General features: G+C 49.3%; 1 protein-coding gene across 1 annotated transcript; it reads left to right on the top strand.

The window, feature by feature from the left end:
- The first annotated feature begins 2,209 nt into the window (after nt 1–2,209).
- LOC126869136 (uncharacterized) lies at nt 2,210–27,189 on the top strand. Its single transcript, XM_050625304.1, has 3 exons — nt 2,210–9,817; nt 20,123–20,319; nt 24,957–27,189. Exons 1-3 carry the CDS (start codon nt 8,788–8,790, stop codon nt 25,200–25,202), a joined length of 1,473 nt encoding a protein of 490 aa, XP_050481261.1. The 5' UTR covers nt 2,210–8,787; the 3' UTR covers nt 25,203–27,189.

The raw sequence follows: 27,189 nt of genomic DNA on the forward strand, positions 1-27,189 counted from the left end.
CTGAGATTCGAGTAATATTTTCGTGGAACACGCGACGCGGGGTGTCATATATCGACAGGGATCAATGTCGACCCTCGAATGAAGCCATCGCTGGATCACTAAACCGCCAGCTGTGATTTTCTAACGAGCCTTTGATGGAATAACGCCCCATTCAATTTCCTTGAGTGCTCCCAACTTCGTTTCGCCTATCAGTTTTGGCGACGCGGCACGGATAATTCCATTACTCGTCGATATTCCAATAAGCATGAATAGACAAATCTACGAAACGCGGGGATAATCGATTATTCACACTCCACTCCATCTCGAGCAGAGCCTCTTCGTCGATTGTAGCGTAGAGAAGCTTAATAGCCGTGTACTGTAACGTAATCGGTCGACATAACAAGCTACTTTTTGATAATATTTGGTAATATCGTTGAGAGATTGGTTCCTTCTGAATGCGGTTTTCGCGTGTTTCTTTATCCGCTATGCGCTATGAAATATACTTGGGACATTTATTTCGGTGCATCCTCTTTTTTTTCTTATTTCATTTTAATTGCGTAAGAATTTATCAGATGGTATTACCAGCGAATTAACGAGTTACGAATTATAGGTCGTAGACTGGTTTTTTACGATTTCACCACTTTGCTTTAAACAGGATACCTGGTGTCAAATTTTATTCGAGGAGATGTAATATCGCATCGTTACTTGCACAGTTGTTACTATAATACGAGAGAATTTACGACTGCTAGTAACTCTAACCGGTAATGAATAATTGTCGAAATAATATTAAGACGCGTCGTCTTAATTTTATGAACGTTGACATCCCACGCTACGTGTGTCAAATGCTCGTAACAACATTGATCGTATAAATATTAAAATGCATTATTCGCTTATGACTCCTAGCGAGAACGAGCTGCGAAAGAATAACAGCGTGTTCATAAAAAAGAAAATCACCTGGATAATCAGAGGTACCGTTACATTCGTAGAAAATCTACGGTAACCCCGCCCCCGGTATCTCAGCCTGTTCATCTGAAAACAAGGTAACGGTCGGTGCATTTTGCAAATTGGATTATAGGACTGAGCAGGAGGAGCACGCGCGTGTAAAATAACGATCACGACTTAAGTCATGGTGAGTCGACGAGGGGCCCTGGGAGCCTACCTGTAGTTTGCAAACTGCCCAACAACGAAACTTTTGTGACGAAGATTCGGAAAAGAATAGAAAGAACGTGAAAGCGAGGTGACGATGTAACAGTGACTCGAAAGACCAAACACGGACAATCCTCTTGGCAACCTGCCAAGGTCTTGACCTAATCCCGAGATCAGATGAACCGGACCACCCTGTCAAAACTTGTCACGGGGATTTCGAATTAGAAAGAAAGAAATAGAAGGAAATGGGTGGAATATGCGCGAGAGACGGGAACCGTGTAGCGAGAAGATGAAGCAGAAACGCGAAAAATAAAACTCGATCTCATTGACGAGACGATGTCGGACGTTCTACGTACAATTTGTTCCGCTGCTACGCGATTTCGATTGATATACGCTGCTGGCGATAATTGCTCGAACGAATTCAATCGCCGATGGATACCGATCGAATAATCGAAATTTGTGACGCGTTCTAATCGACGATTCGATGAAAACAAAACAGAGTTGCTTGATCCAATAAAGGATCGTGCGTGTCGTCTTTCATACAGAAGTCGGATATAATATAAAAGGTGTATCGTTGGACTAAACCGTGGGCAACGAGATCTAAAATTCGAATACGTAAGTCTCGTTCGTGGGCGATAAAATCGACCGAAATCCGTAACGAATCCGGCAAAATTTCAACAGCGTAACGCGGCATGAAAGCGCGGCTCGCGAAAACTCGAGGGAGACACGTGGAAAAGGACGCGCGCCATCCTGGCGTCTATCGTAATAAATCAAGCAGCAACTGAAACATATCTTGGCACGTTCTATTTACCAGAGTTGCCGCAAAACGTTCTCGTATCGGCTTACGAATCAGCTTACGCCGGTCGTCGAAAAATTGTCTACTTCGTGTTGGCGCGAGGGTGAGTTCGTAAAAGGGCACGAAGAACCGGCGCTCTTATTACATCAACTTATCCACCGCCTATTGAAAGGATGTACGCGTTCGCGGCGGATTGAAGACGAAGAGGGTGGGCGGGGGTGGGTGATCGGTGACGTCGAAGCAAAGGAGGGCTAGGCTGTTAGCACGATACGACACAGGGCGAAGCGGGCGGAGGGGTTGCTCGGCGTACCTCCCTCGTATCTCTCACGCTTCGCGGGTATTTCTATGGGAGGGAGACGCCCGTCTAATTTCCTGTCCTGAATTTCGAACGAGCGGGAATTTGCACCCTTGAGTTCACATCAACGCCGCGATGGAAGAGCGAAGAGGAGCAGCAGGGCAGGCAAGAAGAGAAGGGTGAAAGAGGGGTGGCACGAAGGGGGAGAGGTTTGGATGGAGAGGGATGGCTGGTCGGATCACAGCGGCCATGGAACGAGGGAGAACGCGCAAAATCGCGCGTCGAGTCCTCGTTTCGAGCGCCATTTTTCGATACCACCCATTTTTCCGGCACGTTCTCTTTTTCGGTCTGCTCCCTTCCGTTCGTTCGTTCGTTCGCTCGCTCGCTCGCTCGCTCGTTCGTTCGTTCGTTCGTTCGTTCGTTGGACGAGCTTTTTTTCGTCGTTTTTTCGACACGGTCCCGAATCGAAAACGCTTTTCAATTCGGACGTGGCTCGCGGGGGACGTCGCGACGCGGCGTAGCGCGGCGGCCGGTGATCGACTGTCTTTATCGGGGCTCGATTTTGATTCACGCGGACAGCGGACGCCGGCTCGTTTTTATCGAATGCAGAGCTTCGCGCTAAAAGGGACTCGGACGAGCCACCTTTCCCCTGGATGACGGTTATTTATACTCCACCCCGTGTCGCGGCGTCGAGCAAGTGGAAGGGAAAGTACGGAGAAACTGTCGAGAGCGACAGAAGCGCGATACGTCCGGGCCGATTAATTTCCTGGCGGAACGTTGGATAGAGAGACGGCGCACCGCGGCCAAATAAAACTACGAATAAAGGAAATTCGTCGTCTCCTCGAGTTATACACGGTGGCTCGGTGGATTTTTCAAAGAGGCGTGGAGAATATCCGGGAAAAGCTCGTGCATTGTGCAACGGGGAGTAGCTCGAGCGTGACGACGCGCGGGATCCTGTGCCACGGCCAACCAGTCTACGGACAAAAACCCATTATACGCGGACTCCTATTATGTGATTGTTATGAATTTCCTATTAATAATAAATAAACAAACATAATGGAGGCCGTTGCGCCGCGTTAGCCTGCGGGATAGCATCTGGTTTCGTCAAGAGAGCGAACGAGCGAGAGAAAGAGAGGGATAGAAAGACGCACGAGGGTTGCGAGCGGGTCTCGACACCCCCCGACTATGTATCTCCACGACTTGCACTCGTGCGTCTGAAAGCGGATCCTCTCGTTAGGTTCTCTCGCTCGCGCGATTGGCTCGATACGAGATACGCCGGCCAGTCATTGGCCGTTGCTCGAACAATGACCGGTTACAAATCATCCCCTTTTATACCTCGAAGCGATCAAGTACGCGTGACGATTCCTTTTTTCCTTCCTTCTCTTCCCTTCTCTCTGTCTGGCTTCTACGAGATATTCTTTCTCGGCGCTCGGACCAGTTGCACGCAGGGTAAATTCGATTCGCGCGACTCGAGATACGTTTCGTAGCGCGCAGAGACAGAGATTCGGCCAGCAAATTGAAATTTATCATCCTGTTGGCGAAAGAATCCGTCATCATCGTCCGCCCTCTTCTTCGTCGTTCGTTCAACAATCGGAATTTTAAGTTCGACTTTGATCGCTTTTGAATCGGCTTTTAACACGCCGGGTCCTAATGGTATTTTGGAAACAGTTCGAAAATATTTGACAGGGTCAAACACGGCGAACAATCGTACGAACGTGGCGAATCGTCCCGCGTGCAGATAAGGGAGCAATTTTCTCGCGTACAAACAACCCCATGTCGGAGAAACAAATTTTTAGCAAAGGATGAACGAAGAGGGGTTAAAACATGCAAGCCGTAAAGTCAAGTTTCTGTTCGGAACAGGTAGAGCGGCGGCTTTCGACCGGTCAACCCTCGACGATCCATCCTGCGTCTCGTCCTAATCCTGTTTGCAGGATGAGCCGACCGTTGCAACCTATGTTTGATTATTTTAGGATTTTCCAAGGTACGCGAAAGCGTTTTGTCCGACGCGTCGGATAACTCTGTGTGTAGTATGTACGCCCACTGGAAATCCTCTTTGGATTCTTCCGTATCGGCCTATCTGAAAACATCGAGACCCGACACAAGCGTTTCACGAGTCGTCCAGTCTATCCGTCTCCCGAGATAAAAGAGTTAGAGGTCTTTGCTTGTACGATCGATCTATTAAAAAAAAAAAAAAAAAAAAAAAAAAAAAATTGTAAGAATACGCGATCAAGTTTCTCGGTGTTAGTTTGAAAAAAAAGTTTAATTAGAATGTTCGAACGTTGAAACGTTGGAATTTCGAAATTTATTTTACGGTTACTAGCCCGTTGAAAGAAACGTTCTTTTCGCGGAAGACGCAAATCCCAGCAACGTGAACGCGAATTAGAAAAACGTGGAAGAAAAGAACGAGGCGGAGTAAGTTAGTCACCTGCGGAAAGTCCGGTGTCGGTTGGTTGCTGCTGGTCCCTAGCCGGACAAAGGGCCAGGTATTTAAAATTCTATTGTACCTTTTAAACAGCCGGTATTATCTCGTTAAACTGTAGGCGTGGTGCGAATTTCGGGCTATGTCCCGAGAGACAACCGGATTAAAGGAGCGACGCTACGGGACGCGACGATCGCCGCAAGTACGCTTGCAAAAAATTGTCAAACTACGTTGTTGCAAAAAGTAGCGATGTCTCGCGGTAACGTGTAAAACAGGACAACGAAAACGACGAAGGAAACCGTGTTCCTGTTCGTTGTCGAGACCGTACGATCGATCGAACTGCTCGGAGACTCAAAACAGTGGCATCGACCGGTTGGAACGTGGTTCTCTAAATCTCTGTCAACGGCGCGCGTCGACAAAAGCGACGTGATTCGAGCGGGACGCGAGGAACGCGAGCACGAGCGCCCGAGGAGAAAGAAGAAAGGGGAGAGCCGTGTCGCGGAGTCGATTTCGAAACGACTGCTTTGCTCCCAGGACGTCGAAACGAGAAACGAGGTTTGGTAGCGAGAGAGGCAGCGGTGCAGCTAGGGGAGTCGCTCAACCATGAAACGCCAAACTAAACGGCGCTTCGAGGCCCAAATATGAGAGCCGACTCCCCTCGATGCCACCACACTTTGCCCTTGCACACGGTGCACCGTGTTCTACCGCACGGCCATAACCAACACGACTATAAGCAACAGGGCTATACGTACACGAACGCGTACGAAGAGGACGCGAACGCAGAGGAAACGCGTGTATTTATTCCGGCGTACGAAAGGAAAGCACAAAAAGGGCATAATGGACCCCGTAGCCAGATAGGTGTATATAATGAGGTTAGCAGAGGGGTGGAGTAAGGGAGGCTAGGCCAGCGGGGTGGTTGTGTCGCGATACGGGAGCGACGGAGAAGGGACGAGGCGGGGAAAGGTGGAGGGGGGGATGGTTCCCCCTCATCCAGGACGCATCTGCCCCATTATGCTGCCCCGAGGCACTCCCGAGACCATTAATCCTCGCTAAACGACAGCCATTTTGTACCTAAACTGGATTGCCGACTCACTAACTGGTTTTGAGGACGCTTAATAGACTACTCGGCGCTCCTATTATGGCGATCGCGCATCCGCGCTATATTTCGGTGTCGTTTATTCCCCGTTAATGTGCAAACGGCTTTGGGAATGTCCCGAGACGAGCAGCTAACTCCTCCTTCGCGGAAGTCCAAAGGGAGAGGGAGGATGACGGTACGCGGAGGGATGCTGGTTCTGCTCGTTTTCGATAGGAACCGAGGGACGTCCGAGCTTGATCCTCCGTGGATCGTCGATTCGCAGCCGAAGGACGACAATAACGACGGCGACGATGACGTTGGTAATTGGAAAAAATCTTCCTCGTTATTGCCGCTGGAGAACGATATCGTCGTTGCTATTAGGGTCATGGAATTCCGGTGCATCGACGACGATTTCGCGTAACTATCTGCGATTGCGATTCGTTTCGCAGGAAAGCGAAGCTTTCGTCGAAAGTATAAAATTGTAACGTCTACGGGAAAAAATTGTCGAGAAAATCGACGGAGGTTTTCAAGAGGAAGCTTGGTAAAGTTTCGCGCGAACATCCTTCCAGAACGACACCCCACGAGTTTCCTGTCGCGCAGTTCTAACAAGATTTTGGTTAATCGGCTTGATTCGCTGTGACGGGAAAGTTCTGCTCCTTTTTCTTCCACGTGGTTCTCCCGCGGGACGTTGCGGCTTTTGGCTGTCACCCGGGACTATCACCGGCAACCTGCCGATCGGATTAGTTTAATCCTAAAATATTGTCCAGCCGGTATACAACAACATCGCGAAGATTCCGCGAAAGGCCAGTCGACCGCGTGCCCGGGGATTCGCCGGCCTAATGCCCCTTTGACGAGGATTCACTCGTTACGGGAGGCAATTAATTTTGCGTTCCGTGGCCTCATTACGATGGTCTTTGATGCGAGCTTTCGGCGGGGATTTTCGGCCCTTCGATAACGAAGTTGCAAAGTCGCTCGTTGTACCGGCACGATATCAATGGCGAGGCTTCGATCTGACGAGAATAAAAACTAGAAGCTAACCCGGAGGATCTTATCTCGTTATCCCGCGCGTTTAACGTGCACCCTCGTGGACCGTTGCTGTACTCGGTCCGTCATTTCCCGTCTTCAACGGCCAGTCAGTTGGGAATCCACAACAAGCGCGTCAAAAACCTGCCAATCAAACTTCCAATTTCCATCAATCACCGACCGTTCGATACCGTCGTCTATCGTAGCCTGGTACAACGCGAGCCACCCCTGCCTCGTACGTACACCCTCCTACGTGCGAGTCCAGAGATCGCGAAATTTCCGCAGAAAAAATGATCCTGCTCGTTGCAGCAGCTCGACCAAGGTATCCCGACAACGTCATTATCTCGTCAAACAGGCGCGTAGCCACGACGACGCGACGACGCGACGAGGGAGACGAGGAGGAAACGTGCGCGCGCGCGTACACGCGTGCTCACGCACAGGTACCGACACAGACGCACGCGGGGATTGCCAATCAATTCGCGCATCGCGCCCGGGAATTAGACAATTAGGAGTCGTCACGTTCCCCGAGCAGTCGCCTCATCATCCCGGACCCCGCGTCGTTCCGCTTCAGCCCCTTCGAGCCGACCTTCCCCCACGCTCGTCCACTCGCTCGTTTTCATCCCCACGCGCGACGACGCGCATCAAGCGCCACCACGTTCTCGATCCAAGCAACGCCATCTGCCAGACGATGGGAACGCGAGGGGCCAACTCGATTTCCCCGATGCCGAAGCGGGAGAAGAACTCGAAGGCGACGTTGAAACTGGTGTTGGATTGGCCGAGTCGCGCGGTACAAACACGCCCACCGAACAGGGGTCCGGGTTAGGGCTGTGGTGTGACTGGAGTGGTTCGCATTGGCCGAGGATAGGACACGGTACCGGTTGCACGGGTTCCGCGGGGGCGGCGCGCCACGGCGGCAAGCACCGCGACGCCGGCCGCCACCGAGAAGAGAGAGGACGTCTCGGCAGGCCGCAGCCGCAGCCGAACTGGTAATCAGTGTCGTTTCCGCGCCAGCACTGGCCACCACGCGGCAGATTACGCAGATTACGCTCTGCACACCCCCCGCGCGTAGCCGGCCGTTGTGACACCGGATTGTGAGAGTGCGACGGGGACGATACGCGGATCCTAGCATCGGCTACGAGCTTCGGTTACCTGGGAAATTGCATCGTCTGTTGCAATCGACGCTTGGACGGAATCGTTCGACGGAACTCTGACAACGAGAGATACGAAGTTGAGAAGTGCGCTTGGTTCTTGGCTCTTGCGATTCGACGTCGTTTCGCAAGTGCACTCGCGCGAGAGACTGTGAGCGTCGGAAACACGGATCGACGATATGTATTGACGCGTCGCTCGTTCGTCGAACCGATACCGAAAAGTGGATCGAGGGAAGAACCGTAAGAGTCGGTAACGACAATGTCGTCGGCTGCTTGAGCTGAAAGACCGGGAGAAATCGAATCGTCATGCCGGTCTCTTAAAGAAACTGTTGTGACTTTAATGGGGGGATCCGCTCGCGCCGGCTCGGTCGGTCCACGACGATGCGGCGGGTTCTGAGAATAACGGGCTTGGGAGTCGTTCGTCGAATGCCAGCCCGTGAACATCGCCGATGATGCTGCTCGGTATCGAACTAATTGCGAGTCGATAAACTGCTACGATGACAGTTGTCCCTTGCACGTCGCACTGACGTTCGGCAGTTGGCGTCGATAAGCGTGCAGAAGCGAGGAAAACGGAGAACGATGACCGCGACGTCGTAGGTCGGTGGACGATACTCGTGCCGGTAGAAGACGAACGGTTTCCAAGGATAAAGCGGTGGCGAGTAGCACGCACGTCCGCTCGTTAGCTGCTAGTGGCGTCGTCCAGATAGCCGAGTGAAAATTACGATGTGCGTTAAGTGATCGATGGCGAGGTCTTGCAGAGACATTTAGGAAGCTCGTGCTTCGACCGAGGATAGGCGCTACGACGAAATTCATAGCCTGCTAACTCGTCGAGAATCGACCAACGACCTGATCCCACGATCCTCGTTCTCGAGCGGTACGAAAAGGAAGGAAAAAAGGGTAATCGGCATGAGTAACAGCGAGGGCGTGGTGACGGGCCAAGGAACCGGAAACGATCGCCTCTGCGAGGACGTCGATATGGCAACTTCGACGTCCGCGTCGTCCAACTTGAAGCCACGAAGCGGCAAGATCAGCTTCAGCGTGGACTCCCTGCTGAGCGACATGAAGAAGACCGGCGTCAGCGGTGGCGCGTTCGCTCGACGAGAGAGCGACGATCGGATGGATACTGAGAAAAACGTGGACGTGGAAGCGAGGTATCGCGAGTTGCTTCTCGAACAGCAGAGACTTCAGAGCAGAGAGTTACTAGCGAGGTTGAGTCCACACGGGCTGGCGTTCGCCAATCACCATCATCATCATCATCATCCGTCGAGCAGACTGGATCAGGATCATCCGTCGGCCGGTCGGCAGGAGATTCTCACCGTGAAGGATTTCTCGAGAACGGCCAGTCACGACAAGTCTTCGTCGCCGATTAGAATAGACCAGGAGGTTCAGAGGGATCGAGACGATCGACGATTGTCCGCCAGTTCGCCGGCCAACAGGATCGCCGAATCTATGATTCAGAGGGAACGCGGCCAGGAGGAGGACGAGAGGATGGACAGGATCGCTGGTCCGCGATCCGTGTCGCCGGTCAGTAGACGAGAGATCATGGACGATAGAAGCGACTCCGAGGCGAATCGTTCGCTGGAAGGCGACAGGACCACCGATCATTTGGATCTGGAGGATCAAGAGATCAGAAGCGTGGGACAGTCGGAGGATTTAAACGTGATGGACTCGGACTGCGAGCTGGACAGAGAGCTGGACAACAATCAAGAGAAGGAGGAGAAGTCGAGTCCGGTAGTGCCTCAACCGATTCATCCGGGAGTTCAGAGGCCGTCTCAAGGACCGCCTTACCTCGCCGGTGCACCCGGTGCACCCGGCTGGAATCCTGCGGGATTTCCGCATTCTCTCGCGGGCTTCGCGTGGCTACCCCCACCTCCGCACCCGCACAATCCTCACGGACATCTTTACACGCCTCACGGAGGGCCAACTAGTCCGAACGGTAAGTACCTTTCTTTCTTCTGTCCTGACCTTCGACCCGCTCCGTGTTTCCATCCGTGCGTTTCCGTAAGGACGGTGCCACTCGCCGGTCCGGAACAGAATCGCCGGATCGAACGGCGCGATCGACGAACGAAAGCGAGGCCCGTGATTTAAAAGGCAGGCCCGAGAGGCAGCGTGTTCGAGTCCGCCAGAGAGACGGAAGCCGCTTATTATAAAATAAACGATGGAACCGCTATCGCGCGTCCCACATCTCGCGCTCGAGTCGACCGTAATTGCGCGCACAATTTTACAGCCGAATTGATCCCTTCGTACAGATTATTCGCAATAAAAGAGTCCCTTAAGAGCGCGTTTAATCGTCGGTTGTAAAAACGAGACGCGTATAATCCACCATGGTATCGCCTTATCGAAACAGAACGCGCGCGCGTCCATCCTACTCGAAGAAACTCGCTTCCTCTCGCTACTTGCTAACACGATCTTGCTATTACGATCTCGGTTCCTCGACCAACCTGTACCATCGCGTTAGAAATACACGGGCGAATCTCGGAAATAACAAAGCCCGCCTCCTAAATGGTATAAACGGAAGAAAATGGGAAACCGGTTGGCGTGAAACCGCTTGAAATTCAGGCGAACCGTAGAAAGGAGCATCGATTCGCGGCTGGCGCGCGCGCGCAGCCCATTATTCTCCGGCATCAAAGCCACATCGCGCGGTTCGCCGGTGGAATATTAGCCGAGGGCCGGGTACACGCTACTTATCAAGCCGATTTACGGGTACGGCGTAACTAACTTGCCTCCGTAAATCGTTATTCTCGTTTCTTTTTCGCCTATCGGCGGTGGGTTGCGAGCCGCGCGGCAGTCCCAGGTTACAATGTTGATGATTAGGAAGGAGTACGCCGGGTGCCGGTGGCACAGGCCACGACACTCGTAACACGCAGCCCCATAACGCTCGATATTAGCGGTGCCGGTCACGCGAGAACCCGGTTATTATCGGAATTACGTGCTAAAGCGTTCGCCACTGGTCCGCTTCTTCGACTACGGCTACGTAATTCAACTCTGGAACTCGGAAGTTGTTAGGCTAGAAAAGCCTTTCCACCTCGAGAGGAGACCACGCTGTTCTACCGAGTTCTCTCGCGAATTTATACTAAGTTTTTCCTCGGGTTGGTTCTACGTGGCTGTAAGACGCGGCAGGAATTTCGTATTTTGGCAACGATACATACGCGTTGAGAGGGCTCGTCGTCGATATTCGCGAACGAAAATAAACGATATCGCGGACTCTGAGATCGGGTATCGCGAGATTGTTAGATTCGACGGAAAAATGATTTATTAACGAGCAGACGACGCGGTCACGGCAAACACGATGATTGGACGTAACGAATCTTTTACGTCTGGTTTTCGTATCGCGATATGCGACGCAACATGGACAATGCGGAGACGCGTTTTTCTGAATTGCATTCTTTGTCTTCGCGCCAAAGATCTAACGACAATGGTTTCCAGTTTCTCGACTTTGTTGCGTTAATGTCGCTCGAACAATGACGATGATTAACAATTCGCGATTCTTTGATACCAACTACCCAGGCTGTTAGACGCACCTTCCATCCTTCGTTTCCTGCTTGAGCGTTCGTTGTCATCCTGACGCGGATGAGAAACGAGAATCGTCGTTTACGAAGCGAAACGAAATATGTATTTGAAAGTTGGCGGATAGCAGCGCGTCGATGTATCCAGGGAAAACTGTTAATCGCGTCGGTATCGGTGACGTTTAGTGTCGCAACGATTTCCACGAAACGATTTGCTCGAAGAAAAAATCGGTCTTCGACGTTAGAGGACTATGGCGATCGAGTAAATCACCGATTGACTGGAATTACTTTTGTTTCCTGTCGAGCCAGGGCGTGGAATACGTCAACCACGCGAAATAATCGGTCAATTAAACTAGCTGGCTACCCGTTTCGATCCATGAATCGTTCTACTCGCGGAAACGTGCCGTGGCAATGCCTTCGCTCCTGATTCTGACATCCACGTCGATTCTTACACGTAATTGACAATTTCACCTCGTCGATGACAGCTTTGTGTCAACTGCTTTAAGGTCTGGTAATTCTGCCTAGCTCGAATTAAAATTTTTACCCTGCCAAATTAACTTCGTTCAGAGAATTCGGGATCAAAATCTTACAGGTTCTTCTCTTCTTTACGCTAAAAGGTATTTACACTCGTTCGATGTCTCGTAAATTAAAATTTCTCAAGTCCTCGGTTGATAACAGCTTCGTGTCGAGTCCCTCGGAGTCTCGACCTCCGATTAAAACTGTTGCCATCCCCCCCCCCCCCCTCCCGATAAACGTTTATTTAAAAAATCTTCCACGAACCTATAAAATAAAATATATAAATAAAAAGGATACGTATACTAGACTGTCATTGGTTGTCCCTTTATCCGAATCTCGACGGTCTATGCAAAAATCGAGAAATCATGCAAAACGGGGACTCGAGGGAAGCGGAGTTCCGTAGTCTTCGCCAACGAAATTACAAACGGTACGGTAGTGGGAAACGCGCGTCGTTTCCGAGAAAGAAATCTCGAAGGTCGTTAAAGGCTGGTAGAAAGATCTCGAGGAAGGAACGCGAACGCGTACGTGTGGAAGAGAAGTACATCTCTCGGGTAGTGTCGTTAGCACCGTCTAGCCCAACGCTGAAGACAGGGGATGGACACAGGGAGGTGTACTCGGTAGTTCTCGAGCTCCGAGGAGCATGATAGAGTCATACATAACGTCGGCCATCCATAATGCATTCAAGTCGGTCTAAAAACTGCCCTTGTTAGGTTCGCCCTGGCACACCCAGCTTCCTGACCAACCTCATCCACTCGCGCTTTTTGCGAATAATAACGACAAACCGCTCGCCTCTGTCTCCCCTTTCTCTACGCTCTTCTCCTTCTCTATATCGGTCACGATATTTCCTCCGTCTTCCTTTTCTCCCTTCTATCGCCCCCTGCGAGATCTTTTTCGTTCGCTTTGCAGCGCGAGACCAATTACCCGCGTCTCTCGACCGAGCTCCGGCCAAGTTGATCCGTTTCGAATTTCCTCGACGCTGATTAACGCAGTCTTTCCCGTTCCTTCGCTGTCTCGGTGGATGGCCACTGATTAGACAGCATCTCTTCGAGGTGAACGAGTTTTTCGAACGCGTACGACGCTAGTCGTGGGTGACGACGGTTCGACGTGGAATTTCCAGGGTGTTCTGGCACGATCCACAGAAGCCAGACATTAGGATGCTTTCGGTAGTTAGGTTCCTTTAGCAGATGGCTGTTCTACGCCGAGATTCGTTCGTTACCATTTCTCCTTCGGTTTTTTAGTAGACGTTGCAATCTTGCGAGTGGAACGGCGATTAGATGGATCGGCAAGTTGATGAAGCGAGAGGCGTGCAAGGTGTATGAATATTATCTCGCGAACGTTCAACGTTCCCGTTGCACCATCTGTTAAAACGTCGTTGCGAACTCGCCAGCGGCTGCGTACGTTCGTAGCTTTCGCGGGCTATCGAATCTTTCGTTGGTCGGGCAAATTGCTACTGGTAAAGCGAACTGGTTCTCGGCTAAATTCGTCGGTGGTCATCGTCGAACGATAGAAACGCGAATGCCGTTGCGTGCCGGCGAAATATTCAGCGGAGAAAAACGCATTGCCGACAGCTGTGAATGGAGTGCCTTCGTTGCCACGCAAAAACATAGCCAGACCGCGAGGAGTCGTGTTGCAAATTCTAATTGCCCTGCTTTCACCTAGCTTCGGCCGTTTTTGCTTTTCCGATACTACTCGCAGAGTGACGCACGTAACTTCGACCATAACCTTCGAAATCTCTGTTTCTATAAAAATTCAACTTTCGAACTCTATTCTCGATGGCGTTAATCGCGATCGGTTCGTAGAAACGTGGTAGAATCGTACGAAGGATGGCAGGCGTCAACGAAAAGTTAGACGATGGAAAGCTCATCAGAGAGTTAGGGTGGTTATCAGAAAGGCAAGGGGATCGAGGGGGGAGGGTGTGTGCGATACTAGCCTCGTCCAGCCGATAGATAATCCGTAGGCCTGTCACTGGGCGGTGGCGTTTCGAAAATTATGAATACGGACGTCATTTATAACGCTCGAACGCCACCGTCGGCCTGTACGCATTTATCTGCTGGCCTCCGTGTCCAGGAATGAATTAACGACGCTCGTCCCCGATGATGTTCCACAAAATATTTCGAACAATTCATCATTCCTGCCCGAGCGTAATTACCGTCCACGTAGCGTTTCGTCGGGGAAACGAGCACCGCCGACGGTCTGCCGCGGTTTTTCCGGAAGCCGGCCCAAGAAAATCCACCCCTTGGCGCGTTAATTGCCGTGAAACGAGCCCTTTCTTCTCGTTTATTGGTAATCGACCACCGACATTCTTCCGAAGCGTCTCGATATCTTTGCGTATTCCTCGCAGCGGTTCAGGTTTTTCAACGGGGCGTTTCTAAGAATCGAAGAGACGCAGCGATAACGAGACGCAGATGCGATACGAAGAGGAGAGGGAGGAACGTAACAAGCCACGTTTCTCATTTTTTACGGCACAGCAATTTCGAAACTCGGTACGTCGCGTCGTCGATCGATCCCGCGTTGGTTAGCGCAATTGCCTTTTTGTTCGACGTTGCGCTTGAACGTGCGTTTTCTCGTCCTCTTCGAAATTATTAATCCGCTTGTCCGGTTAATTACACCTTCGACTTCTGCGAAATTCTATCGAAATTTTCTCGGTTGTTCTTGAAAGCGCCACGTCTCTGTGACTAACAAGTTGTTCTCGTTTTCAATCGCGTAATACTAAAATTGTTCTGCTTGATGATAATGCGACGCTAGAGTGCACGAACGCTAGGAAAAACACACTTACCGTTCTTTTTCTCCGTGATTCTCATATTCGAGGCTATTGAAGATGACAGAGAAACGAATTACAGCGTGGACTCGGACGCTAATGAATCACATTCATTTGCAACGTTTTGTACAATTCGGCGGCTGTTGGATACGTTGAGTTAGATACCGCCGATGGTAGATAAGTAACTCCGCCGGACACGCCGAGATAGGATAAATGGTGCACACCTGTTCGAAGGATTTTTATGGAAGCTGCTTTCAGATTCATGGAGAATTTGAGAGAGACGGTGGTTCGCTATTCGATAACGCGACGAATTAGCATTTCGCCGGCTTCTCATGGGATTACCGTGTATCTACATTCACCGCATAGCCAAATAGACTAAATAAACCGCATACAGACATCCGTCGACCTTGTATCTCGATAAAAAAACCAATGAAAGACGTTGAACTTTAGGTCGAACGTCCAACTCTATCCGTCAACCAAGAATTTGTACAACTATCGTTTGTTCCGATCTTGGCGAAATATTTCTTTTATAAAAAAAAAAAAAAAAAAAAAACAGTAGAACCTATTTTAGAGAATTCATCGCTGAAACTGGGAAATTTTTGACAGAGAGAATCTTACTCGATAGAACGAGAAGAACAGAAACGTTACCGTGTAATTTTTCCTAAACGTCGCTATATATAGTTTTTCCCCCCAACGACGTAACAACTATCGTTTCTAAAATTCGTCAGAACGAAACTGCTGCCGCTGATAACCAACGTACCGAACACGCAACGCCAACGGAAGTATCGTTCTCTTTATTCTCTGACTCGATCGATATTCCATTCATGCCGATTTTTATCGCTAATTATGCGGCGCAGCAAACGAACGATCCGCATGCACGGAGATCGTTATTAACGCGTTTAATTAGCGCGATTCGAGCGCGTGGTTGGGGTTAGCGCAGCGCGGACCGCGCGCGATTTCTCGGTGAAACGATACGGGAATATTCGACAACGAACGACAACGAGCGGACGAAACAATGCGATCGTACGCGCCTGACGCATCTAACCTCGTTAGTCCCTACGTAGCATGTGGTAATTAACGAGAATTAATTGGCTAGCAAGAAGAACATATCGATCTGTTGCGCGACTGGAATCGCCGATTCACGGAGACGCGTGCTTGCCACTCGAAGCATTTCTCTTCCGATTGTGCTGCGTTTCATCACGCGTCGATCGACGTCTCGTTAATTTCGAATCTCCGGCAGATTAAATAATTAAGTTTTCGTTAGGTCCGGCACTACCACGACGCTTATCCCCAGAAGCGACCTGGTGTCCGTGCGGATTTCCTCCGCGTTAATAAAAAAAAAAAAAGGTCTCCGTGTCTTATTCGATAAGGGAATCGAAGCAACGATTATCCGTTATCTTATCGTCTTTTTCGCGGAAAACAACGTGGACGTTATTGGGCTTTTAGTGAATTATATGAAATTATACGCAGGTACCTGTACCGTGTTCGTTCGTTGCAGCTAACGCAAGTAACACGACTAACGTTTCTATAATATTTCTCAATACTCGTTACAACCTGACATTTAGGTGAAAAATTAACGTCAAAGCGTTCAACGTAGAGTTTGCTGGAGGATAGAGATGTCGCAAAAAGTGATATTGCCATAACACGGAAACTGGTAGAAGATTGAACGATAAAAGAAAATTATATAGGAAGAACAACGCACGCTTGCTATCCCAGCGGCTTATGATCCGCAATTAATCGTAGAAAGCGGGCAAATTAGTAATCGGGTGCAACTTATTGCAGCAGAGCAGGAGTAAAAGTTTAATTGGTCGGTCGGAGTTGGAGGTTCGTCTTATTTGCGAAAGAGTCGGAAACTTTGTCGCGCTGCTGGCCGAGAGTCGACGAATATCTGGATTCTCCGCGGAGAACGTTCGCGCGTATACGCTGCCACGTATCGATCATAAATTATGCGAACATTTAATTAGCAGAAATTAATTGTCGTTCATAAGAAACATATTGAACGAGGGGCCGGTGATTAGTAAGAGACGTAACTGGCCGCGATACGCGAATTGTTAGCGCGATATCGCGAGCGTCGACAGAGAGCAAAAGATGAAACCCGTTTCGTTCTGCGTTTCATCAGCGACTATTTTACCCGGCAAAGAATTTATTGCCGCCGCGATGGAGCAACTTCATTGGGAATTCATTACTCTTTCCCTCGCGAGTAGATAATGCGTTAGATGTACGGAGAAGAAGCTCGCGATACAAATGATTCGCGATAAATCTCGATAATTAATAACGAACATTTTACGCGACTCCGTGACGCGGAGTTATCGGTGAAAAAGGTAAGAAAGCGTGGATATTTTAAGGGCAACTTTCTCGTGTCGTGTTCTAAAATGTCGTAAACCGTTAAATATCGAATACAGTAGGTACATACGTTCGGGCAACCGTTAATTACGATCACTTGATTTTACTCGATCTTTACGTCGGCCACGACTAATTGCTTTCTTCCATCGCAATTCCAATTACGAGGCACAAAAAGCGAAGCGATCGCAGTCGCTTGTCTTATCGGAACTGGGATTTACGCTATCGTTGGTCGATTAACATCGTTTGTACATGGAAGTCGTTTCCCGGACCAGAAGAGCTTTTCACGCGCTATAGATTTCTAATTGGCTTTTTCTGCCGCGGAAACAGCCACGCGAATATTCGAATCTATACTCGAAGCTTCTTTTCGCGGAACGTATTCCTTTCGAATATCCTGGATCGTTTCTTCGAGCAACGCCGTCGCGAACGCCTCTCAGCGGCCGAGTGTCGCAAGCAGCCGACGCAATCGCCCATTGAAACTTCCGTGTGCCACGTGGTGCCGAGAGACAATGCCAAGCCAAACTCGCGCACAAACGCGAGAACACGAAAGGAAAGAGCGTAAAAGTTCCGCCAGGCTGGCCAGGGACAGGCGCAGGTGCTTTGTCCACGCGCTCCGCGGAAAGTCAGGCCGCAAGATATATTTCCTCGGAGATCCTAGCGAGCGTTTAATTAGCAGAAATTAATTAGCCTCTAAGAGGAACATATTGATCGGTTATGTGAGCGGACTAGCCAAGCAGGCTGGTCGATAGCGGTGAAACGGGCAACGCCAACCAGAATGGAAGACGTAATACCGATGTCGCGACAGATCCGCTGGACAATGCCGCCAGCCTGTTCCCCGCTTTTTGTCCCTGGCCGATCGTTAATTAGCGCGTGGAATTCGCCGTTGCCCCGCTGCTTGCCACGAAATCGTCATCCTTTCGACCCGGTCCTCGACCGAACAGTGGCTTTTTGTCACTGGGGCCGACCAACGAAATCGTCCACGCGTCGCAGTACTCTACCGATTCACCTTGCCGATGCTATACCGATAGTTTTACCTACCGATCGACGACGGACGATCGCTAACGACGCTTCCTTTCTTCGTACCGTTAACGATAATCGAGCGTACCGGTGAAGCGACGAGGCGAATTGTGTGTCCCCTTAACGTCGCCTTGTCCATGGTGAAAATTGCATCGTAAAAATGAATCGACGGACGAGGTAACGGTAGAACGGTAGTTTTTACAGAGTGGCTGGAGCTTTCAGGTAAACGAGTAGTAATTAGTTTCTTTGCCGTAGAACCGGCAGACGTTATAGACAGACGTTCGATCGCAACGGGTAGGTATGCCTACGTTGAAACGTACAAGGATGCTCCAAGCTCGCGAGTTCGTTTAAAATACCACGAACGACGAGACAGTCGTCCTCTGACGGAGAAAGAATCCGTAGCAAAACGAGAGCAGACCGAAGGAAGGATCGGCTAATGACACGCGTACGAGTTAATCATCGAACGGCAGCAGGACGCGAGGATAATCACCGCGTTGAACGAAACGCGAGCGTAACGGACAAACGATTTATTTTTTTTTTTTTACTCTTTACGATTCAATTTTATCGATCGTTGACAACCGATCGGCGGGGAACCGTTGGCCTCGGCGGTCGAACGTGCCCGGGTTCGCTTCTGTAAATCGGGGATTAAACGACGAACGGTCGACGCTGGTCGCGGAGAAACGCGCGTGCGCTCGCACGATCGACGACCGGGTAATTTATGTGAACGCGATCGTTAACGCGAAACGAGGCTGGATTTTCGCGCTGCCATCTCGATCGTTTCTGTCTCTTTGTCTTTTTCTTTCCCGTGAGTTTCTTGCAGTCGATGAAAGTCCAGTTGGCGTTCTGTACTTGGTTCGTGTCGAACCTGAGGTGAATTTGTCGAACACTCGAGTACGCCGATTTCCCCGACGACATCCAAAAGAGGATGATCTTGCCATTTCGTACGAGCGTCGATACTTCGAAGCCAAGGACTGAACTTAAGGTGCTGGAATAATGAAATCGCGTGAAATCGTTCTCGACGAACCGAATTGAAATCGGTAAAGGAAGGAAACCGGTAAAAGTTTAGCGCGTTTTCGTTGAAAGGGTCGCGCGCGCGCGCGCGCTAATTAACGGCCGTCGGTGAACGTTATCGGTGGCTCGCGGATAATTATTATGCAACGCGTACACGGGAATAACGCGACGATAATTTCGTACCATCCGAACAAATCTGCGCAGACATGATTAATATTACGAACTTTGTAACGCTATCGGATATTCGAGGGCGTCTCTCTCGTTTCTATCGCGTTCGATGACATAATAAACGATAAGCATATATATATATAAATATATACATATATAGCATGGACGATCTTCCTTTCGCTGCTTCGATCGACCGACATAATGCATTTTTAATCGATCGAGAGCCGCCCGAAGGAAGAGACAGACGGAAGAAACGTGTGTTCGCGTTCGTTGTGTGTAAATAGCGGTCTAGTAAGTAAGCGTAAATATCCGTAAATGCATTAATCATTAACGAGTGGCACGGAGAAAGATGATGAAAATAATGGTATAATTGCGACTTCCCTTCTCTCTTCTTTCCATCGTGTTTCCCCGTGCGTCGGTAACCACGATATCGAACGTTAATTTATCAGCCTCGATAGTACGACAATAATTACCTGGACTATCGCATCGCCAAAAAATACTCTACGGTTCCGTGCCGTCGATATCTTAATTCGCTTCCCCGATGTGATCGTTCGTGTTAATTATTCCGCGTGTAGACATATTCTCTCGTGTAGCGATCGAGCGAGCGCTGCGCCATTGCGGTCGTGGACATCGCCGGTTTATAACGTTGCCTCTTAAACCGCCGTGTTTCGTTACCTTTGCTTCGGCAGATCACGTAATTAATCTACCTACCTCGAAAGGTAATTAATTCTTTGGTTCTTCGCGCAAGTATCTTTGAAAAGGCTTGATACTCTCTTCGACAACGCCCTATTCCACAGATCTTGCAAAAGATCCTCCACTTCCCTCGAATAAATTTCTAATTCGCCAAAGTGTACGTTGCTGGCAGAACCAGTCCCCGTCCAATCGTGTTTTATCACTGATCGACAGTTTTTCGGATCTGTTGCAGGCGATCTGAGGCTGCCAGGACCGGGGCCAGGGCCGGTCAGGTGCACCCTGAGGAAGCACAAGCCAAATCGCAAGCCGAGGACACCGTTCACCACGCAGCAGCTGCTCTCCCTGGAGAAAAAATTTCGCGAAAAGCAGTACCTAACCATCGCCGAACGAGCGGAATTCTCGTCGTCCCTTCACCTCACGGAAACGCAGGTGAGACTCGTCGAAAGAGTTTGCCATTAAGCTTCTAACCGCCGCGAACAATTAGCCATTAGAGGAGAAGCGTTTTGCGCGCGGCTTTGCAAACGCGTGTAGACGCGTCGGACGTAAAGAAATCCTACGCGTTTAGTTGCTATACTCCGTAGAGTATTGCTCGAAGAAATTACGTACTTCGGCGGAGATAATCAAACGATCGTAAATTTGTATGTCCCCGTTGAGTGGTCGAAAGTAAATAACGGACGCTCAAGTACCAATATGGAAATTGACTATTAGGTTTTGAAAATGTGTATAGTAAAACACGGTTTGACTAAACGTGTCTGGGGAGAAGACGAAGATTTACCGGCTATCTCCTCTTATTAGTTCCGACGATACGAGATAATGCACGGAAAACCGATGTTGAGCACGTCTGTGCATTTTGTCCCTTTATGACACACGCGCAATCTACGAAACACCGCTCGAACGAACGATCGTCCGTCGATATAGAGATACACGTGCAACTCTATACAACGGCAAGTTCGCAAGTTCGAGTAACAAAAGCTCGGCCGAAGATGAGCGTTAATTTGTTCGTACGAAGGAGCCGCGAGTAAACGGGAGTTACACTGCGAAGAGATTTAATCGATCGTTCAGCCAGATATTAGATACTTGGAAATATCGTAGCCTGAAATACGTAGAACTCGAGCTTGTAAGAGGCTAAGAAGCTATTCTCGGAAACGCGTAAATAGAGAAAGTCGCAAAAAAGAGTGGCTCGCACGCAACAAGAGGCTCATTTCGTTCGAAAGCCCGTCCCGTGAACTTACGATTCGTCCGTCCTTTAAGTACATTTGTTCGTCTCCCTGTAGTTTCTCGCGATGCTATTTTATTTCCCTCTCTTACGGCCGGTTCGTTCGTTCGTTCTTTGTTTCGTAATTGCCCGGCCAGGTCGCGATCGAAACGAGCAAATTCTTGTCTGGTTCTCGCGCATCAGATACATCACATCGAGGCGGGTAATTACACACCCTTCTACGGAGTCGGCTGGCAATTAACATGATTGACGTTAATTAAATTGAACGTAATGAAATGATATTATACGTAATTTTTGTATCAGGCGAAATGATCGGTGCTCATTTGGCGCGCAACGAACAGAAGACGCTTTTAAATGCCGCCGGTAACGGATCGACCGGGCCGAATTGTTTTCTCCATTTCTCCATTCTATGCATCGTCGTACGTACGCGCGACACCGTGGCGAATCAAAATACATACACGAATTCGTTTCGGTTTTTTGGAGTTTCCGTGCGTTTTTGCGACACCCGATCGCTCGCTTCAGGCGCAATTTCTTTCAAACTTTACGTCGACCAAGTTTCAAAATGTTTTATATAACGCGCGCAACATATTCGTAAAAAGCGTTTCTAGGAGTGTTAGGATACTTTCACGAACAACTGTACATTGTAGGTGATATAATTGCGATACTAAGAAGGACTTACCATGTACACGCGTAACTATACCACGGCTTGACCGGATCTATAAATTCACCTGCTTGTAGAGACTCGTAAAGTTGATACGCTGGTTCATTTGCTACGTGCACCTTGTAAAATTGCTTAGGAATAACGAAAACTCGGCCTGGAACATTGAAAAGTGTTTTTATCGATACACTGGGGTAGAGAGAGAGAGAGAGAGAGAGCACGGTGATTAGCTGTCTGACCCTAACGTTCTGCTTCTACTGCTAATTTGTACTAAACGCGGTCAACTGTTTCCTCCGCTGATGATAACGAAATACACGCTCTGCCGGGATATTAATTAACCACGGTACTAAGCCGCTAATCATCGCCGATGTAAGTATGTTTGAAATAGATCGTGTCTCACGAGACAGAAATTTGTCAGACGAATCGTAATCTCGCGGCCGACCGACTCGATTCGTTTAACGGTCGTTTGAATAACGATGGAAGAAAAATCCGTAATAAAATTAACCAGCCGCGTTAACGCCAGCTAGACGTTCGTTGTCCCGCAACACGTGTAGCAGCCAGACCAAAAAGACGATCGCCATCGGGCTATTATCGTTCGCTCGGCTAGCGTGTTCGAATACACTTTGCGAATTCATTACGATGCATCGGACGAAACGAAGCCTCGTCCTGTTCGTTTGCTTAGATAAGCTACGATCGTTCCGTCGCCTCTCGTCTTCCTCGTCCTTCCGAAACAGTCTCCTCATCGCCACCCTGTCGGCACTCTTCTCTCGTTATTCAGCCGCGACGAACAGGTATGTCCGCGATTTGGCTTGCGATATTCGCGCGGTTACAACGCAATAGCGCCGTTTTCTCGGTTCCTGTTCGAGGGATCGATCCTTCTCGAAGGAACGGTTTTGGCGTTGCCGTTCGTGTCTTTGAAAAATGATCCGTTATGGATCGATTCGATCCAGTCGCCTACGCGTTACAGATAGAGGACAACGATCGAGATTTAACCTGTTCGGTTTCTCCGGTCGAAGGATCGACTTTAATCCTTCGACACGGTGATCGAGGAAAGGGAGGATAATCGTAGGAACGGAATAGAAAACGCAGAGGCGGTGCTACTATTCCCGTGGCTGGAAAATTGAGCGCGCGAACCGTCGATGGTAAAGCGTTAGGCTAACCGTGAAAAACAGGAAGTCGTCGCTGAAGAGAAAAACCACGCGGAATATCGCAATATGTCTTTCCTCCTTCGGGGAACCAGTAACGATTTGATTGCACATTGTCACGCGATGCGAGATTTCTACTTTCTAAGCGACGAGAGTATCCTCCGCGAGGCCTGAGTTACGTACATACGCCTAACGTGTCCGACATCGTGGCTGATTTATTAAAGAGTTACGCGATTTATATCGGTTTTTTTCTCTTTCTTTCTCGCATCTGCATTCTTATTTACCCTTAAACTCGCCAACATTATACCAGCTTTAGCGATCAGATTACGGCTCCTTGAACTCGTTACGCGTGCTCCAGGGTGTTTAATGCTAATTCCCCGGGGAGCTAACGTAGTCGGCGCGCATTACGCTCGATAAAAATAGTGGTAACGAGAATAATAACGACGATAATAGGAAGATCGTCGTTGTTACGCATGCAGCTACTAGGACATTAGCGTTCGGATGATGGATTAAGTCGCTGGATGAAGCGTTCTTCCAACAGCCTTGATACTTTAACAGTTAGGAATATTTCAACCATTCCAACAAATCTTTTGAATAATTTCCGTTTAATTCGAACAATCCATTGTTCGTGCGACCGTTTCATCGAAATCCTTCGATCTCGAACACGCGTCGTCTTTCTCCTTTTCTACCTATCCGATGCACCTAAACCAATTCTAATTACGAACCTTTTACCAACACGTTTAGGCCAAGGTATCGACGAATTCGATTCGAGGTACGATTCTTTATACATCGCCGGTGCGATTAATAACATCGAGACAACCGTGCGTACGTTCTTTAACTAGTCGCTGACGCGACCAAAGAGAACGCAAAATTTTCCATTGGACGATTCCCGCAGGGAAATCACGATCGATTGCTCGTACTTGCTACTAAAAACAGACGCTAAACGCCGGAGGACCGATGGTCGGACAGCGTGTCGCAATTCGATGATTCGCGACGCGGCTACAGCGGCGGCCGCATCTGTCCAAACAGAAAAATTGGCCGGCGACTGTGCAAACACAATTAACCGGCCGAGAGAAGGGTTTCGAGCCGCGAATTCGAGCCGCATATTTTTCCACGTAGCAAGTTTCCAACTACATCGACGAATTCCAACAGGCCGCTCCGTACGACCGGCTGCTTTCACCAATTTGAGCCGGCTAATTACGCGCTAAATAGCCGTTCATGCAGTACCGTGGTGCACCTATTTTCTCTACTCGACGTTCAGCTCGATCCCGTCGCGTCCCTTGTTAGACCGCTTACGTAGCGCACGCTTGATCGATAGCGTAATTATTTAATTACGCGGCCGCGCGTATCTCTCTCGCCTGTGTCCGTCCACCGCGACCGTTTTCTACTTTAGCTGCAAGTCGCGTCAAGCTTCCGTGGACCAGTCGTCTACGAGTACGGGGACGAGGTTCGACGAAAATCCGTCTTGGAAATTATAGATCGTCTAGCGGTAGACGTAAATTACGAGTCGAAAGTAAATAGCGTCTTGGGTGTCGATTACGGTTACTGCTACGTACCGGATAATAGCTCGAGGTGATGCGGTGCTCGTTTCTGCGGTAACGATTTGTAGAACAAATTTTGAGAACCGAGCGCAGCGACGATCGATCGTTAAAAATTTTTACTTCGTGCGATTATTACGTCGTTGTCCGTGCAACGAAATATTGCTCGACCAATCTTGAAGGGGATTTGTAGCTTTCGTTGTTAATCGTAATCGATCTCCAAATCCGAAGAGAAGAACACGGTCGTCTCGTAGAGAAATAACGCAAGATCAAGAACGCTTTATTTGTACAAATTACGCAATTTAACGGACGTGTATATCGTTCGGCTCTGAGATCTCGCGAATGTCCGACTAGGTTACAAAAGGATATCGCGGAGCCAGTAGGAACCGACGAATGCATCGGTTTATTTTTTAACAAAGCTAACTTCTTCGCAACGATAGCGCGAAACAATCGGTTCTCGTGACCCTCGGTAACCAGATTTAACCCTTCACAAGTTTCCTCTGTTGCAGGTGAAAATTTGGTTCCAAAACAGGCGAGCGAAGGCGAAGCGCCTGCAGGAGGCGGAAATCGAGAAGCTGAGGCTTTCCGCGAGGCCCTTGTTGCACCCGAGTTTTGGCTCTGGCCTGATGTTCTCCGGAGTGGGGCCTCCTGGAACACCAGGAGTGCCTCCCTTCATCGCGGCGGCCATGGCTAGGCACACCCATGTCGCAGCCGCGGCAGCCATGTTCATGGGGCCCCCTGGACACAGACCTTAATAAGGCAGAGTCGAGCTGCGCGAACTCAAGTCGCTCGAATCCTGGCCAGTCTGCCTGATCCAGACTGCTGAACGACAAGAAACGCGTTGCGAGATTCGATCGAGCTCGAACGACTCGCGGAATCGACTGGACCATAGCCTGGCGGCTCGTCGACTTCGTTTGGAAAAAAAAAAAACGACAACTGCGAGATTCGTTGGAAGCGACTTGTGGAATCGCTGTGCGGATAACGAGATGGAAGAAACGAGGACCAGAGAGGAATCTGTGGTGGTTTGAAAGATGGTGATGGGTTTGGAGAATCGGTGTCAAAGTTTCGAGATTCGGGAAAGCAGAGAAATTATTTTTTTCGAGGCGCGGTCGGCGTTCGAGTATGAAACGAAGGGGTGAAAAAATCGGGTGGAATAAATGGAGCAGGGGCCTTTCGAATTTGTGGTAATAAATAATCAGTGATTTGTGATTGCGAGGAAAATAGCGAAGGAAAGAATGGAGAGAAGGTGGTTTTCGAAGGGTGGCATCGCGAACGACGTACCGCGATGCCATTAATTAAGCGAAAGCCGCACATTCCAAAAGACTTTACGGTCTATCGCCAGAAAGAGGAAAACAAACCAATAACCACCGGTCGGGTGAAAAGCGCGATCTTCAAACTCATCACCGTGTTGGAGAACCTCGGAGAAATCGGAGATTTCGCTTCCATCGAATCTGCGAAACCTATTCCAGTGACGATAAGTGAACGATCTGGTACGGACGTGAAGGAAATTGTACGCGAGGTCGGCGCGAGTTTATAACGCGCGATACGAGAATGCCGGTGTTCGTTCGTCGTAGGAAGCGACGCGACGAAATGTTTTCAGCTTTGGTCGCGAAACGATAAATCGACGGGTGACTTTTACTGCCGCGATCGTTCGCCAGAGTCAGGGAAAAGTCTTTGAAAACGTGGCACCGAACTCGCTGACTTTCGTTTCTCTTTTGTTTTTCTACGTTCGCCGGTTTCTTCGCCCCGAAATGATTTCATTCCGCGCGAAACAGACACGGATGAATTTACGAATACGACGACGAACGTGATCGAATAGTCGAGAGGCTGGTCCGTACGATCGTGACGCGACGGCATTTAGAAAGCATTTTCAAGGCGTTTGATCTCACAATGAAAAAAATCGTACGAAACCGATGTATATATTGTAAATAGACGTCTATCGAATCGCGTAAGTGTACGTATGTATATATAAATATTAATATATCGACGCATGTACAGGACGTTCGGCTTCCGATTTCGCGAAGAGAGAGAATGCGACGAAAACCGGAGGCGATCGACGAAAAGAGCAAAACGAGATGCGACTCTCGACGACGTTGTGATCGCGACTCCGCCGTTTCAATTAACCCGCTCCTTCGGCTCGTTTATCCCCCGGAGGGAAATTTACGGGTGAGATAATCGATTAGGTTGAAGAAAAAGAAGAAGAGAGAAATACGCTACGTAGCCGATGACTCCACTCTAGAACAGCTCAGCTAGAATTCCCGCTCGCAAATCGTTCTTTAACGATCGCATCGAACCGAGTCGAGAAGTTCGACAGGTCGGACGTCTCGTTCGTTTAATCGGTCTTTCATCGAGCTACGCACACAGAGATTCGAAATTACAGACTTGACACGCGATCTTCAATAGTGTCCGCTGAACGCAGCAACCGGTGTGACGTAACAAATAAATTCTCTTTTTTCTAAAAGATACGTAGAAATCCGCGCGTTTTCCCAGCCAAATTCTTCGCTAGATTCGGTAAATGCGTTCGTTAAAATGGGATATTTTTTCCGTTTCGCGCGTCCAAAGGACGAGGAAAAGCGTAAATTTCGATGGCATCCGCGATCGACTCGAGATCGACGAATGTATCGCGAGCATACTGCGAACGCGACGAGGTCACGGATGTACCTAAGCGCTCTGTATAAATGTAACATGATAATTTATCCATGGAAGTATACCATAGCGAAATAAAAATGATTTCAGTATTTA

This window comes from Bombus huntii, chromosome 9 (genome assembly GCF_024542735.1).
Source record: "Bombus huntii isolate Logan2020A chromosome 9, iyBomHunt1.1, whole genome shotgun sequence".
NCBI classification, from domain to species: domain Eukaryota; kingdom Metazoa; phylum Arthropoda; class Insecta; order Hymenoptera; family Apidae; genus Bombus; species Bombus huntii.

Coding starts and splice junctions, on each gene's coding strand:
- LOC126869136 (XM_050625304.1), top strand. CDS start 8,788: ATGAGTAACAGCGAGGGCGTGGTGACGGGCCAAGGAACCGGAAACGAT. Junction 9,818..20,122: donor AGGGCCAACTAGTCCGAACG/GTAAGTACCTTT, acceptor GATCTGTTGCAG/GCGATCTGAGGCTGCCAGGA. Junction 20,320..24,956: donor TTCACCTCACGGAAACGCAG/GTGAGACTCGTC, acceptor CCTCTGTTGCAG/GTGAAAATTTGGTTCCAAAA.